Source organism: Nuphar pumila, chromosome 4 (genome assembly GCF_984573655.1).
Source record: "Nuphar pumila chromosome 4, dmNupPumi1.hap1.1, whole genome shotgun sequence".
Lineage (NCBI taxonomy): Eukaryota > Viridiplantae > Streptophyta > Magnoliopsida > Nymphaeales > Nymphaeaceae > Nuphar > Nuphar pumila.
This window is the reverse complement of record NC_143252.1, coordinates 105,290,687-105,307,486: the sequence shown is the minus strand read 5'-3', so window position 1 is coordinate 105,307,486 and position 16,800 is coordinate 105,290,687. Positions and strand designations below refer to the sequence as shown.

The following is a 16,800-nucleotide window of genomic DNA, read 5'->3' as shown; positions in this document are numbered from 1 at the left end:
TTCTTCTTCTTCCTTCTTCGTAAAACACTGTAAAACCCTCTCTCTCTCTGGAGAAGAAATCAAGGGAGGTAAAGAGTTCCTCCTGGAGAAGGCCATGAACACCAACCCTCTCACTCTCTCTCCCTTCTCTCTCTACTTATGTGCCTGATTTAGAGTTTTTGCCCTTACAGGAGGGGGGTCCGGGGGCTCTCTCTCTCTAGAGAAGAAATTTTTTTTGGGCCTTCCAACAATGATTTGTAGTATTATCGGGCTTTCCTACAACAATTTGTAGTATTTTCGGGTCTCCAACGAAACACTAAAGTGATTTACAGAAGACACTACGAATCGCTATAGTGATTTGTGGAAGACACTACAAATCGCTATAGCGATTTGCGGAAGACACTACAAATCGCAAATCGCTATAGCGATTTGTAGTGTCTTCCGCAAATCGCTATAGCGATTTGTAGTGTTATTCAGTAAGCAAATCGCTGTAAATCGCTACCCGAATTAGGACCAACTTGTTAGGGCCATATCTCCCTAACCGGAGGTCATATTCCAAATCCGTAAAAAGTGGTGTCTTCGTTATTGAGTCTAGTTTATTTCTATAAATTTTCAGCGATTTTTATTTTCATTTTATTCTCCATTTTAACTTCAACGATACATTACAACCACAATCATCAAAAGAAAGATTGCCCAAGCTAAGAGTCTTGAGAGAGTAGAGGAGGGCCTCACCACCCATTGAACAACAAAAAATACAACGACTCAACTTCAAGTGCAGTAAGGACCCAGAGTCGAATAAATTTAGAGGCAACTCATCAGTAAGGACCCACAACAGTCAATGTGCAGGTCAGTCGGTGCTTGATGGAGCAATGTAGGATCTTCTAATGGATGTGCACAGAAGCAAAAATAGAAGGGAGAGTGAGAGGGTTGATGAGCCCCCGAACCCCCCTCATGTAAGGGCAAAAGGCCATGAAGACGCTGGGAGGAGCCCTCAGACCCCCCTTCTGTAAGGGTAAAAACTCTGAATCAGACTTCATAACTCTTCAAGTTGAATGATGCTACCCACACTGGGAGAAGCTCTCAGACCCCCCTTTCTGTAAGGGTAAAAACTCTAAATCAGACTCCACAACTCTTCAAGTTGAATGATGCTACCCACGCTAGGAGGAGCCCCCAGACCCCTCTCCTGTAAGGGTAAAAACTTTGAATCAGGATCTACAACTCATTTAGTTGAATGATGCTACCCACGCTGGGATGAGCCCTCAAACCCTTCTCCTGTAAGGGTAAAAACTCTGAATCATGCTCCACAATAGTCAATGTGCAGGTCAGTCGGTGCTTGATGGAGCAATGCATGATCTTCTAATGGATGTGCACAGAAGCAGAAATAGAAGGGAGAGAGAGAGAGAGTGAGAGGGTTGATGTTCATGGCCTCCTCCAGGGGAGATTTCTTTCTCGGATAATCCTGCAGTGCAGAGACTGGGTCTTAAATAATCATCTTCGGGGCACTTAAGTCTTTACAACCACTCCTTTTCAAGAATCGTCATTTTTTTTGGCACCAATGGAGGAGAGGGTACTTAAGTCTTTGCAATCACATCAAACTCCAATGCTAATTAACGCTGACAAACATGGGAATACGAGACACACATGCTTACATACGTGGTGCTCTTTGGGACCCCCGAACATGAGATGTAGCTAACTGCCCTGTTCAGGGGGGAACATATAACCTGCTTTGGAGAGAGAGAGAGAGAGAGAGAGAGAGAGAGAGAGAGTAATGGTCCGTGCTTAATGATGCTGAACAAGTTTTTCAGGGTTTTTTTATTTTTTATTTAAATTCTGTCCGTACAGATGGGATATATGTACTTGATTTTATAGAGATCAGCTCTTGAAGTGTTCTATTGGAACACATGGGTGGGTTTTTATAACGTTCCAAAAATCAATGATTCAAAATCTTTGTAAAATTTTTAGGCTCTAGATATCGTTTTTTCATCAAAAACACATAATCCAGGTGTGGATTCCTCTTAAATCGATCATGCCCAACACATTTATAGTGTTGGAACTGCGAAAAAATATACCCAAAGAGCAGAAAAACACATTTAGCACTGACCCATTTTCTCTCTCTCTCTCTCTCTCTCTCTCTCTATATATATATATATATATATATATAGAGAGAGAGAGAGAGAGAGAGAGAGAGAGAGAGAGAGAGAGAGAGAGAGAAGCAATATAAAAGGAAAGAACACTATTTTTTCATGAAGAAAGAAAAGTAACACTACGAACCCTTGAGCAGTTGGTTAACATGCAACCTTCAAACCATGCATTTCCTTGAACTAAAAGACAATCCCCTTTTGACTATTCTATTCCTAAGGGCTTTCAATCACCAGATTAGAAACAATTGACAGATAAGTCTAATAAAACAAAGCAATAAAAGAATAAAAACAATGGTTGTTGAACTGATCAGATTAATGTTCAGTTGCAATTCTGGGGCAATCTGATAGAGGGGTAACTGAAGAGCCCAGTGATGAATCCACTGGCCATCCACTGGTAGGCCTTCTCAGTAAGATGAATGCCATCCCAATTCACATATCTGGTTGGATCTTCACATGCTTTGATCCCTGACTCCCCACAGGTGGCCCCAAGGTTGAAGTTGTATGGCTCTCCCTTACCACAGCAAGCCCTCAGTGCACTCTCATACTCTGGCAATTAAACAAAGAGAAAAGTTAAAAGAAAAAAAACAAATATTAATTATCAATTCATTTGTGTTAATCAAAATAAAGGAGAGTAAAATTAAACATTAGCATACTACAAATTCACAACACTAAGACTAGGCAAAGATGGAGCATAGATCAAAGTTAGAAAGAGTCAATCCAGTCTTGGGTGACCTTAATCAGTATCAAACCAGTCAAACTAGTTGAATAGGTTCGAGCAGTTGGATAAGTAAAGCTGGGAGGTTCTCATTGTAAAAGATAATGCAACTATGCAAAAAAAAAAAAAACATGATTGAGTTGGCTAAGTCACCAACTTGAATCTGGGTTCAAAGTTGACCAAGTCTTCCGTTGATCTCAGATTCAAGCTGGTTCAGAGCCGACATAGCCAACCTATCAATACAAGAAATCAAACCATATATGACCACCCCCCAGTTTGCAGAACATACCATTATCAAATTTTTCTTATTGTAAAAAACTGGACAATCAACAGGTAAAGTTTAATAGAATCATAGGCATTACCGAATTGGCTGGGGTTTCTGAAAAAGCCCACAGCAGCATTGTAGTAATCAGCATAAATGATCCTTGCATGTGGGTGCATCTCTCTTAGCTTTTGGAGCGCATCTTGCAGGTGGGAGTTGTGGTAGACTGCAAAGTCGCTGTAGCTCTTGAGGCAACCGATCTGAGGGTCGTAATCCGATGTGTTTTGCGACCGGAAGATGGTCCCGTAGCTCATCGAATAGCCGATGGGAAGGTTTCCTGGAACCTTCAGCTCCACTGCTCCTTGTTTGATCAGTCTCTGCATTTCATTAGGTTGGTTGGTGCATTGTAGTTTGTTCAGTAGTCAAAGGCTTGAAAAGGTTCAAACCAACTTGGTCCTGCTCCAGTCAGTTGCTTAGACCATAGCTTAACATTGCTCGATAGAGTCAGTTTTTTCTTTTAACCAATTAAAACCAAATTTTCTTGATATTTGTGGCAATGCCAAGATAAACTTTTACAAAACCCTTTAAAATTAAATGGCAAATAGAGTTCAGAAATACAAAGGCCGGTAAAAAATAACAAAAGTGAGAAGATATAGAAACCAACCTGCACAGCATCGGAGATGGTGTTCACTACATTACACACGTAAGTTTTGACCTCATCAATGCTCTTCCCTTGAAAGAAGGCGTAGTTGTAATCGTTCCCTCCAATCTCTCCAACCAGAAATAGTGATGACTTAAGGTAGTGATGACACTCTTTTATCACATGCATCAAATGAGAAACCTACTAATTATTAGTTTTTGAGGCATTCCCATCACGTCTGATCCATTCGATTGATGCAGAATATAAGATTTTCCCTCTTTTCTCCCTTCTGTTGTCGGAAGAACAGGAAGCAAAATTTTGAAAAAGTTGGTTATTAATTTAATTAGCTAACAAGAGCAATGGGAAGGTAGGAGCTTGTCGAACAAGCCGAGTTGAACGTTTAGTGAGTTGCTGGTGTTAAAAAATAACAAACCCTAAAATTGTGAGCTTAACAAACCCTGCATACGTTGAGTCACACATTATAGACGGTCTTTAGGCCCGATTTATGTAATCTAATTCGGTTGGATCATGTGATATCTCATATAGTATGGTATATTATGTGGAAAGACCTGTTCTGTTTATAATTCTGTAATGGGCTGAATTGAATACAGACTCCTAATTAGATACACATTAGGTTATGGTCCTCAAACCTTATATAATGACTATCTTTTAGAGACTCTTCATAACCATCAAGAGAAAACAATCACTCTCATAAGGTTTAAAGAAAGGAATAGAGTCAGATATATACATTCTGAAAGATCATACCCGTCAACGATCTACCAGAGTGCTTATAGATTTAGGTACACTTTCGCATTATGTTTTGTTACAGTTTTGATTTCAATAGTTTAGCGAGAACATGTAAATCAGTCATCTTTAGTTTTTAATGGATTTACAAATCCAACAATTGGTATCAGAGTTATTGTTCCCGTTGAATCGTTAAAAACATGATTTTTATATTCTTTCCTATTTCTTTCAGTGATGATCCATCGTGATCGTCAGATCACCACCGTGCGGCAAAGGGTTTTCCCCATTCAGCTTGCCAGATAGGAGGCCCGCCAGGCCTTTCCTTTCTCTGCGGATCGGATGGAAGGGCAATATGGGCCCTTCTCCAATTTTTTGATCGTTAGTCTATTGTCGGGTGGTGAAGGGCTTACCCCTATTTGGACTACCGAATGGGAGGATGCCTGGTCTGATCGCCAGACGGGCGTCTGCCTACTTCGATCACCGGATGACTCAGGCGACCTAACGATCAAGTTTGGCATAGTTCTACAGAGCACCAGTCGGGGCCCTTCCCGTATGCCCCATTATGGAGGGCATACAAAAGGGCTGTTTGGCTCTCCCCTATTTTTCTTTCGGTTGTCAGATGATAGGAGGGGTCATTGGCTGCTTGATTCATAGAGCAATGAATGACGACCCTCATAAGGATGTCTGACGGTGGAGTGCCCTAGCTGACACGATCGCTGAAGGACGGTGGGTGGTGGAGGTCCCTCTTTCTTTTGTTCGCCGAACGATGAAGGATGAATGCCATTCCAGTTTTTTTTGGGTCTGCCAGCATTCGGGCTAGATTTGGTCGGTGCCTGTGATCTTCACAGGTCGGCGGCTATTGCGGTTTGATTCGGCCCCCTGTCATTGAGATTCAACCCTCCGGCGATGAGTTTTGGCGACCGTTATGGGTTTTCGACGATTCGTTCGGGCCTCATTCATTACAGATGAATCACACTGCAGCTAACCCGAGATGAGGCAGATGAGCTGGGCCAAGCAAAATGACTTTTAGGTCGATTCAATGTCTATTAGCCGACTTAGACAGGCCAGAAAATTTGGTTATCGTCTAGGTCGATTCAGTGCCTTCTTCAGCCTAATTAGTCAGGCCAGGGCCGATTCAACGCCCTCTTCAGCCGACTAAGCTGGACCAAGGCGGTTTGATGCCCTCTTCAGTCGGATCAGCCGGTCCAGGGACGATTTAGTGCCCTCTTCAGCCAGCTAAGCCGGGCCAGGGCGATATAGAGCCTCTTCAGCTGGCTCATCCAAGCCAGAGTGGTTTGATACCTTCTTCAGCCAGCTCAGCTGGGCTAGGGCCATTTTGGTATCTGTACACAAGACTGGATCGGTCCTATGTATTACTGGGTACAGGCTTCTTAAGTGACCCAAACTGGCTCAAGTCCCATTGGGAGATAGGGGCTACTGACTAGTTCAGTCCCCCTTTGGTTTTGGGGGTTGAATTGAGTCAAGCCACACAATTATGCGGGTTGATCCTGGATGGGCTCGACCTGATGGTGCAGGCTTGTACTCGGCTATGGTGCTGACCCGTGCTGAGTCAGACCTGATGTGACCTACAGGTGGGTCCAACCCATTCCTATTGATCGAACCTATGCGCAAGCCTTAAAAAAATAATAATAAATAAATAAATTTTATTAGGTTTTTATTATTTGCAAAGGCTATTCGGTGTGCATCATGAGTCATTTTGGTGGGCATTTTTCGGTTATCTTTTTATGGCCCATTCATGTCATGATTGTGCTTAATTTATGTTCATATGCATATATTGACATATTTAAACATTGTTATTATTTAGAATTTCGAGTCCAATATTCTAAATTAAATTAGTTGAATCAATATGTTGCCAAAGTAACCTCGATTGTGTAGATTTATTCATTTTGGAATATTGTGATGTTTATATATTTGCAGTTCATGCAAATATTGATCGGCTTAAAGAAAGATTACTATTTAGCCGAGCCCAAATATATACTTTTAATAATAAATATAAGATGATTATTCAGTTTTTCATGTGAATAATGAGTTGGTCCAAAGAAATGCTTATTGTTTGATAAGATTAATTATCCATGTTTGATTACTGTATTGAGAGTACTATTTACAAGTTGATGTTTATGTCCAAAGACTAAATGTCAATGTTGTGCTGGATATCTTGTGATGAGGTTCACTATGGTTTAAATATGTTATTTTATGTTATTGCACATGAAAATGTATGTTAATCATGAACTTGTTTGTTCTTAATTCAGTTAATACCTCTGCTTCTACGATATTTGCAAATATTAATTTCATCCCTGTTTTGAGCATTTTCAATTTCAAAAACTGAAAAGAGAATGTCATGATTGTTCTTGGATGTATAGATTTTGATCTTGCACTACGAGAAAATCAACCTCCTACTCTTACGGATAGAAGTTCCACTAAGGATAAAAGGAACTCTGAGCGGTGGGATCGATCTAATCGCATGAGTCTCATGATCTTGAAATATGCAATTCCTAAATCCTTTAGGAGCACTATGTCCGAAGAGGTGAATGCCAAACGTTTCCTTTAAGAAATTAAAAAATATTTTATAAAAAATAAAAAGACTAAGACAAGTACTATTCTTTTGAGTCTTATCTTAATGAGGTACAAGGGCAAATGAAATATTAGAGAGTACATTATGGAAATCTCCCATCTTACTTCAAAACTCAAGGTACTTAAGTTAGAGTTGTTTGAGGACTTACTCATGCATTTGGTTTTGATATCCCTTCCTGCACAATATAGTCAATTTAAGGTCAGTTACAATTGCCAGAAGAAAAAATGGACTCTTAATAAGCTCATTTTTCACTGAGTGCAAAAAGAGGATAAGATGAACCAAGAGAAGATTAAAAGTGCACATTTGACAGTATCCTCTAAAGACAGGTTTAAGAAAAAGAAAAGGATTAAGGAAACTGCAATTGACTCTCAATCACAGAAGAAACAAAAAAGACATTAGAACCCAAAGTCTAATTGTTTCTTTTGCAAAGAGGATGGTCACATGAAAACTGACTGTACCAAGTATCATGCCTGACATGAGAAAAAAGGTACGCTTCTTGCTTTGGTTTGTTCTGAAGTTAATTTAACTTATATGCCCGAACACACTTGGTAGATAACTTTTGGTGCTATCACTTACATAAGTGTGTCTTTACAAGGTTGCTTAAGTTATCGACCGTCAATTGATGCTGAAAGATTTAACTATATGGGTGATAGCAAAACAGTTAAAATTGAGGCAATAGAGATATTTAAGTTACCTTTAAAGACTGAAAATTATTTAGATTTGAAAGAAATATTTATTATGCCATCTTTTAGGCAGAATTTGGTTTTATTTTTATTTTAGACAAATATGGTTATTCTTTCTTATTTGAAAATAATGAAGTTAAATTGTTTCTCGGTTCAAATCTTATTGGGACCAGTTCTTTATCTATGGCTGATAACTGTTATTTGCTTGATATTGTTGTCTCATTTGATGAAACCTTGCATTTAAGTTTTTGTGATACAAAACACAAATTAATAAATGAGAATTCTGCTTTATTATGGCATAAGCGCTTAGGTAATATTTCTAAACAAAGAATTGAAAGGTTTGATTTCAGTGACTTTCACTGACAAATGAGATTCTTGATTTCCTTAATTTTACTGACTTTTAGGTTTGTGTTGAGTGTATAAAAGAGAAATGAACAAACATAAGGAAATTAGGTGCATAAAGGAATAACCAAGACCCCATATGAATTGTGGACAAATAGAAAGCCTAGTATGAAACATTTTCATATTTGGGGATGTCCAGCTGAGACTAGGCCCTACAGACCACATGAAAAGAAACTGAATTCTAAAACGGTTAACTACTATTTTGTTGGGTATTCTGAAAGATCCAAGGGCTATAAGTTTTATGATCTTGTGAATAAGTCATTTTCGAAATGCAAAACACTTATTTCTTTGAGGGTGCTAAGTTTGGGGGGAGTGATAAAGTAAAAAACATTGTTTTTGAAGAAGCGACTATTTCTCTTTTTACAATTGTGGTTGACAATAACCAAATTTTTATTCTTGACATTGTTTTCACAAATCTAGATCAAGGTAATATTTTAGATCTTCCTATCCAAAATCAAGTTGTTACTCTTGGAGTTCAAACTCAACAACCTCAAGAAACACTTCATGAACAAGTGTCATTAAGAAAATCCACTAGAGAGAGAAGAAAGGCAATTTCAGATGATTATATTATCTAACTACAAGAACATGAGGGTAATATTGGCTTAAGAAAAGATGATTCAATCAACTTTCGTCAAGTCACACAAAGTTCTAACTCTAAAAAATAGATTGATGCAATGCATGAGAAGATTAAATCCCTGAGAGACAATGACATGTGAGATCTTGTCCTATTACCTGAAGGTGCTAAACCCATTGATTGTAAATGAATATTTAAAACCAAAAGAAATTCAAAGGGTAGTATGAAAAGATATAAGGTCCCTCTTGTTGCAAATGGATTTACTCAAAAGGAAGGCATTGATTACACATAGACTTTCTCTCTAGTTTTCACGAAAGACTCTTTTAAGATTATGATGGCACTTGTGGCTCATTATAATTTAGAGCTGCATTATATGGATGTTAAGACTGCATTCTTTAATGGTGATATCGATGAAACAATATACATTGTCCAACTAGAATATTTTGTCTCAGGCGACGCCAAAAAAATGGTTTGCAAATCAAAGAAATCCATCTATAGACTTAAGCAAGCTTTTGGTTAGGAGTATCATAAATTTCATCAAGTTGTCCTCTCATTTAGCTTTAAGATGAATGTGGTTGATGAATACATATACCATAAGTTCAGTGTGAATAAATTTATTTTCTTGGTTTTGTATGTGAATGACATATTGCTTGCCAATAATGATATAGTCATATTGCACGAAACCAAGAGATTTTTGGCAAAAAAATTTAAAATAAAAGATTTTTGTGATGCCTCTTTTGTATTAGGGATCCAAATACATCAAGGCCGTTCTCGGGGTATTCTTGGATTATCTCAAAAGAGCTATATCGAAAGGATTCTAGATAGATTTGGCATGGAGGATTGCAAACCAAGAAAAACTCATGTTGCTAATGGAGATAAGTTTAGTCTCGCTTAGTGCCCTAAACACTAGTCTGAAATTAAGGATATGAAACAAATTTCTTATGCATCTGTTGTGGGGAGTTTTATATATGCTCAGGTGTGTATGCATCTGAATTTAGCGTTTATTGTTAGGATGTTAGGCATATATTTTAGTAACCCAGGTATGGATCATTGAAAAGCGACCAAACGGGTTATGCAGTATTTACAGAGAACAAAAGGTTACATGCTCACATACAGGAAGTCAGATCAGTTGAAGATAATTGAGTATTCTGATTCTGACTTTGCGGGATGCCAAGACGGTCACAGATCCACGTCAGGTTATGCTTTTTTGTTGGCCGGGGGAGCTATTTTCTGGAGGAGTGCTAAGCAGATACTCATTGCTTCTTCTACCATGGCAACAAAATTTATAGCTTGTTACAAGGCATCCAACCATGAAATATGGCTACGTAATTTTGTCACAGGGCTGTGAATTTCGGACAATGTTAAAAAACTGTTGAAGTTATTTTATTACAATAATTCGACAGTGCCATATTTCAATAATAAAAAGAGTTCCTCAAAGTCAAAGCATATTGACATTAAGTTCCTTGTAGAACATATTGACACAAACTCCATGATTCTGGATCCGCTTACTAAAGGTTTGTCACCCAAGGTCTTTTATGAGCATACTGCTCGAATGGGTGTTTTGTCATTTTATGATATGATGGTTTAATGGGAGTTTGCATTTGGACATTCTATGATATAATAAAGTTCTTCAGTATAAAGTTAAAGTTTCGGTTTTATTCTGTACTCATTTTGTTGTGATCTCACTAAAGTCTAAGGAAGGACCAATTGAAAATAGGCATGTTTGGTCATATTGTATGTAATTTTTATGCTTCACATCTATACTTGATTCATGTCATTTGGTTATATCGATATATGTGATCATTGTTGGGTTCAATTATATTAATTTATAATGAAGACCACTTTAGTTTTATGTTACATGATTAATGGACTGGATTGGTAGACATATCAATTGATAAGACAATATTTTTTAGCTCATAAGAATATAATGTGTGATTATAAGGTTATATATGTGGCCCAAGTAGGAGATTGTTAGAAAAATCGTGTGCGCCTACATACGTTGAATCATACATTATAGATTGTCTTAGGTTCATGCCCGGTTTATGTGATTTAATCTGGTTGGGCCATGTGATATCTTATATGGTATGATACACTATGTGGAGAGACTTGATCTGTCTACCATTCTGTAATGGGTTGAAATGGACACAGACTCCTAATTGGATACACATTAGGTTATGGTCCTCAAACCTTATATAATGGCCCTCTATTTGAGGCTCCTCATAATTATCAAGAGAAAATAGTCCCGCTCATAAGGTTTAGAGAAAAGAATAGGGCCAGATATACAGGTTCTGTAAGATCATACCCGTTAATGATCTACCAGAGCGCTTATGGATTCAAGTACGCCTCCGCATCAAAATCTGTTTTAGTTTTTATTTCAACAGTTTAGCGAGAATATATAAATCAGTCTTCTTTAGTTTTTGATGGATTTACAAATCCAACAACTGGTTCACAAAGTATGATACATCAAGTGTTGTAGCTCTACTACTGCAAAATTGACTACACTGGTGTAATCTTTGCCCTCAGGATCGGTCAGATATGGAAGAAGAAGTGGAAGACCAAATGCCTTAGCTGAAAAGGTATAAAAAATTACAGTGATATCTATGACTAAAATCATAAACACCGCTACCGTGACTCAATGCTAGACACAAGGTAAGTCTTTATCTAAGTAAAAATCAGACTCCAAATATTTACGACCTTATATTCATGCATGACGCGATTAAGGTCTAATAATAGAAAAGATTGGCTCCAAATATTTAGCACCTTATTCATGCATGGCAACCAAATTCATCCTACTTGATTTTTAGATTCAATGAAGAAACCCAGTAAGCAAATTAATTGCTAAGGACTATTAGTAGATGCCAATCATATCATGTACAAGATTAGTAATATATCAGCAAGATTATGATATCATTAATTTTTTTTTTATGATGAGGAGCCCTCGCCAAGAACCGAGCCACTTAAAGGACCCATGCCCCAGCAAGGCAAACTTTGGGTGGGGCCATGACCACCTTGTCTTATGTGGCCCGCCTCTAAAAGCTACTGACACAGCATGCACCAGCGGGATTTGTTCTTGCATCTTGATATCAATGCCTTCACAATCACTATGCCGGCCATGTGGGCGACTCCCACATTGGTCATGGTGTCGTGAATTGGTACCATATAAATTTTAGAGCACAAGCTTGGCAACAAAGGAAAAGTAAATTGCGCCATATTCTTTAAGTGTAAAAAGGAGGGATGCACACGATCCTTGTTGAGCTGAGGTTGGGCTGGCTTGGCTCGGTTCATGAAAAAAAACAGCCCAAACCGAGCTTAAACAACGATGGTTCGGGATTGGCTAGAGTACGAGCTGAAAACCTTTAATTTAAAATTGTTTTAATTTTTTTTTAAATTGTGAAAAATGCCTTTTTTGAAAGAGATGCAAACGGTCTCATGCCTCTTCCAATGAATTGTCCACTAAGGTAAGATCCTTCTTTGTGTTATGAATATGAACAAAATACATAGATATATAAATCTAATTTTTTTATATAACTATGTGAACTAAGCCTAATTGAGCTTGTTTGAGCTAGACCACCCATTTAAGCTTGACTCGTTTATGTGTATCAAGCCTGAAAGCTTGTTCAAGCTCAGCAAATTTATTTTTCAAAAGAGTTCAAGTCGAGCTTAAACTAGATGAGCCTGAGCTAACTCGGCTCATTGTGCATTCTTAGTAAAGAGTGACTGTGGAAGTAGAGAAGCACAAAGACAATACCTATGAAGTCGACCATCAACCTTCCATTGGAGCATTGTCCAGTTGGGTGGCCAAAGAAGGTTTCTCCGTAAGGAAATCAAATGCTCCAAGAACTTATTCCTATAAAAACAAGCATATATATTACATCTGTACGGTTAGAATTTTGAAAACAATACTAAAAATCCAATAAAACTTCTATTGAGGAGGTTTGGGAGGTTTCTTCATTGATGAGGTTTTCGAGAGAGAGAGAGATAGAGAGTGACTAGAATATGATAACTGAAAATATGAGAACTAATGTGTGAATCATGATTTTCATGGATTTTTTTTCTCTTGAATTTAATTGTACGGATGTGATCTACAAGCTTGGTTTTATAAGAACCGGCTCTTGAATCATCCAATTTTGAAGTGTAAATGAGATTATTTTTGTAAGGCTTTAACATCAATGACTTAATCTTAATAAATATTCACGCATTCAAAAATTTTATTTTTTCATCAAAAATACATGATCCAATGGTTGATTTCTAGCAAATTCAGAGGACAAGCACATCCACGTTGTTAGATTTGCAAAAAAAGTGCTGAAAATGTCCACATATATATATATATATATATATATATATATATATATATATATATATATATATATATATATATGTATGTATATATATATATATATATATATAAAATCACTAGAACATGAGAACTGAAATTATGAGAACTAATGTGTAAAGCATGATTTCATGAATTTTTTGTTCTTTTCTCTTGAATCTAACTGTATGGATGTGATCTGCATGCTTGGTTTTATAAGAATTTTCTCTTTAATCATCCGATTTTGATGCATAAACAAGATTTTTTAAGGATTTAAAATCAATAGCTCATAATCTTCCTAAATATTCAAGCATTCAAAAATCACATTTTTCGTAGAAATTACACAAATCCAATTGTTGATTCCTAGCAAATTCACCATGCCAAACACATTCACATGGTTAGATTTACAAAAAAAGTGTTGAAAATGCTCATATTTATAGTTTTTATATTCTTGTTCTCCCATTTTACTAGGGCTAAAAATATGATTGAAATGAGCATATGTGGTATATGTATCCAAAAGATGAGATAGTATGGTGGGGAGAACTATATGAACCTTTCGACCATACTATCTATTGTATGAAGATATGAAATCGAAAGAGATTAATCTACAATCAATCTACAATATGTATCAACATACATGTAACGCCCCAAAATCCCAACTTGGAAAATCCATTGAATTTTTTTAGAGTAAATTTTTTTAAAAAAATATTGCGCAAGCGAAAAATCAAAACGGGAAAAGAGTTAGAAATTCTGAGCGGGTTACAAGAGGAAACAACAAGTAGAAACAACACATTTTAATTTATTTACAAAAGTGAGATCGACAAATATATATTCATTTCTTTACAAAATGTCTCTCAAAAAGATGAGACATTCCCCCAAATAACTGCCAGAATCGCGAGAAGTTTAGAAGTGTGGGATCCAAGTCTCGCAGCACATCGAGCCCCATCGCACAACCTGTCAATCACCTATATCCCCATAAAACGAGGTCAGACCTCTTGCGAGGTGGTGAGATAAACCATTTTCAGGAAAGCATGAACATGATAGCAATTATAACATGAATCAAAAGCACGTAGCATAAACAAGCAACCAATGTATATGTGCATGTGAGCATACACGTGCATCGTATGACAAGTACGAGTGTTAACAAAAGTAACAATATCAAACAATGTGCATCATGATGAAATAGTCAGAAACATTTAACCAAAGCAAGACATCTCTAAAAACATACCACAAGATACATAATAGTGTCCTCTTGCTTACTCCTGCACGTACATGATAGGAACTCGCACAGGTAACGGTCTTCAATCTACATTCTTCAAGGCGAACCAATTCGTGAACTGGGCGACCAGGCAGCTATCATAATTATGCTTATCTAGCAATATTCTCTCCTTTCGAGGTACTTAGGCCCATCTGACCTTGTGTTCCCCACAGAGTAACACAAACACTGTATAAAGATCTAGCCCACTCAAACACGTGCTTTACGATAAAGTCAAGAGGAGCTTTTCACCGATGAAGGTGACATAACACCATTTAATGTCTTAAGGGTATTAAGATTTGTGAGCTCACTCACGAACGTGGGTCAATCGCCCAATGCAACTCATATGGAGTTCAACAATATCGATTGGAAAACATGTTAATACCCTAATGTGGTGTTTGATCTCAAACCTTTGTCTGGACACATCAAGTATGTAGTGTGCGACATGCATTAGTGTAAAGCCAAGAGGTGAATTACCGCATATATATATGTCGCGTACGACCCATAGCACATTCATGTCAATATGTCCAAGTGTGAATGTAATTGCGCAACATGAATCGATATATAAGCCAACTACACATTTTCATGTAATATTTTAAAATTATGACGAAATAAGCATTTGCAAATGCGCATCACATCACATGTCTTTTTGCATCGTATTTGGTGCCACTAAGTGCAAGACAATTCGCATAATTGCAACGCATTCCTTTCACTTCACCACCCCTCTTATGCATTTTAACAAGGGATTCTCATACACGTGTCATGATGTGCCAAAGTGCAAGTGCGCAAACACGCAATATATTCTAAATTCCCTTGTACAATCATTAAACGTAAATGATAATATTTACATATCTCATTTCCATTCACAACGTGTAATTATGTGCAAGTGCCTAGTGACATTGGTCAACCATAACAATACGCAAGTGATCGCGCCGCTTTTCCGATATTTGCAATGATGACAATTGAAACATAGTGAACCTGTGTCATATTGCATGAATTTACGCATTGCATTTGGTGACAACATACTCAAGGGCAATTCGCTAAGCGCATCTCATGGTGATGTCATTCGCATCCAATCCCACAACGAAGTTCACACACATGTGTCATGATGTGCAAGTGGTATACTTCACATTAATTTTGCAGAAAATCACATTAGTGCTCATACATACATAATCGAACATGGCGCTTGCAAAACAAACTAAGGAGAAACTCATGTAGCACGATTGCGACAGTCTAAAAGTGGTGCAACCACCCACAATGGCCACAAAAGCTGTTACGACGAGAGTGAACTAGGTGGGCAACAAGCTGCCACTTGCTGTCCACCTCTTTGCTGCCGCAACATTGTAGCAGGGATGCGTCAAAAATGCCAACAAGGCCAGCACAGCATGCCCAGTTTGAGGCAAGCCTGGCCAACCTGAGGCAGCCCTGACCTGACCCGTCATGGTGTAGGTCGCAGCCGGGCCAACAACCCAGGTTTGGACAACTAGTCAAGGCCTGTGCTGGCAACACAGTGTATGCACAAGCCACAAGCATGGTCTAGACAGACTTGTCCAGACCGGGTATGGTGCTGCCACACCCGGCAACTCCAACTGAACCAAACTAGGTTCAGTTGTTGGTGGCCTGGGTCTGGACCGACCGGTTCAGACCCACACCAGGGTGCTCGGGCCCTGAGCCATGGTCTAAACCGTGGTGTCCAGACTTGAGGTGATGCTATTGTACCAATAAAAAAATTAAAGAAGAGGGTGTAGGCCTGCGACCAGCTCTCCTGTTGCAACCCAGTTGCAGTAGGCTACCGGGCGCCAGCCACGATGTCGATGCAAGTGGAGGTGACCCCATCCGAGGCTCTGCTCGGTCCAAGGTGACCTCGTGACAGGTCTGGACCAAACTTGGTCCAGACCATGTCAGGCCGGAAGGAACAAAAGAGCTACAACAGCTCGGGTTGAGGCGCGGCTGTAGCATGGAAAGGGGAGAAAAAAGGAAAAAGGGGTCAGCCTCCAAGCAAAAGAGAGGGAGGCAGCAACCCAACCATTTTCCCTTTCAGCTAGAACTTCACATAGTAGCAGAAAAACCGTGGGAATCCCTATCTTAAGGGGGGAAAACGAAGCAAACTAAGAAGGAAATGCACCATGCAACGTGCATGTGTGAGCATAGTAGTGCAAAGGAGAGCATACGATGGATAAAATTTTTAAAATATTTCTAATCTGCCACAAGAACCCCTTACATGCAATGGATACAAGGTTGTTTGGGCTTCATGGATGAACCACATGCTAAACCTTCAAACCGATAACATGAAAATGGAAAATCTCAACTTGGTTTGGTAGAAGGAGGAGAAGAGACGTCTCTCTTTGCTTGGAATGGAGGAGCTTCCACAAAATCGATTCACACACACCACAAACATTCAAGGAAACTCAGTTTCTAGAAGATAAGGGAGAGGAGAAAAGAGAAAGAGAGGAGAGAGAGGGAGCAAAAATCGCTCCTTGTTTCTCTCTCTTCTCTTCTC

General features: G+C 38.5%; 1 protein-coding gene across 1 annotated transcript; it reads right to left on the bottom strand.

Moving 5' to 3' along the window:
- Nucleotides 1–2,439: 2,439 nt before the first annotated feature.
- Nucleotides 2,440–12,557, bottom strand: LOC149840411 (GDSL esterase/lipase At1g31550-like; the record flags this gene model as incomplete). The annotated part of the gene is made up of 6 exons (XM_090005063.1): nucleotides 2,440–2,666; nucleotides 3,198–3,474; nucleotides 3,762–3,917; nucleotides 4,088–4,148; nucleotides 11,196–11,301; nucleotides 12,482–12,557. Coding segments are annotated over 6 exons (903 nt in total), but the record flags the coding sequence as incomplete, so codon positions are not given.
- Between the last annotated feature and the right edge of the window lie 4,243 nt (nucleotides 12,558–16,800).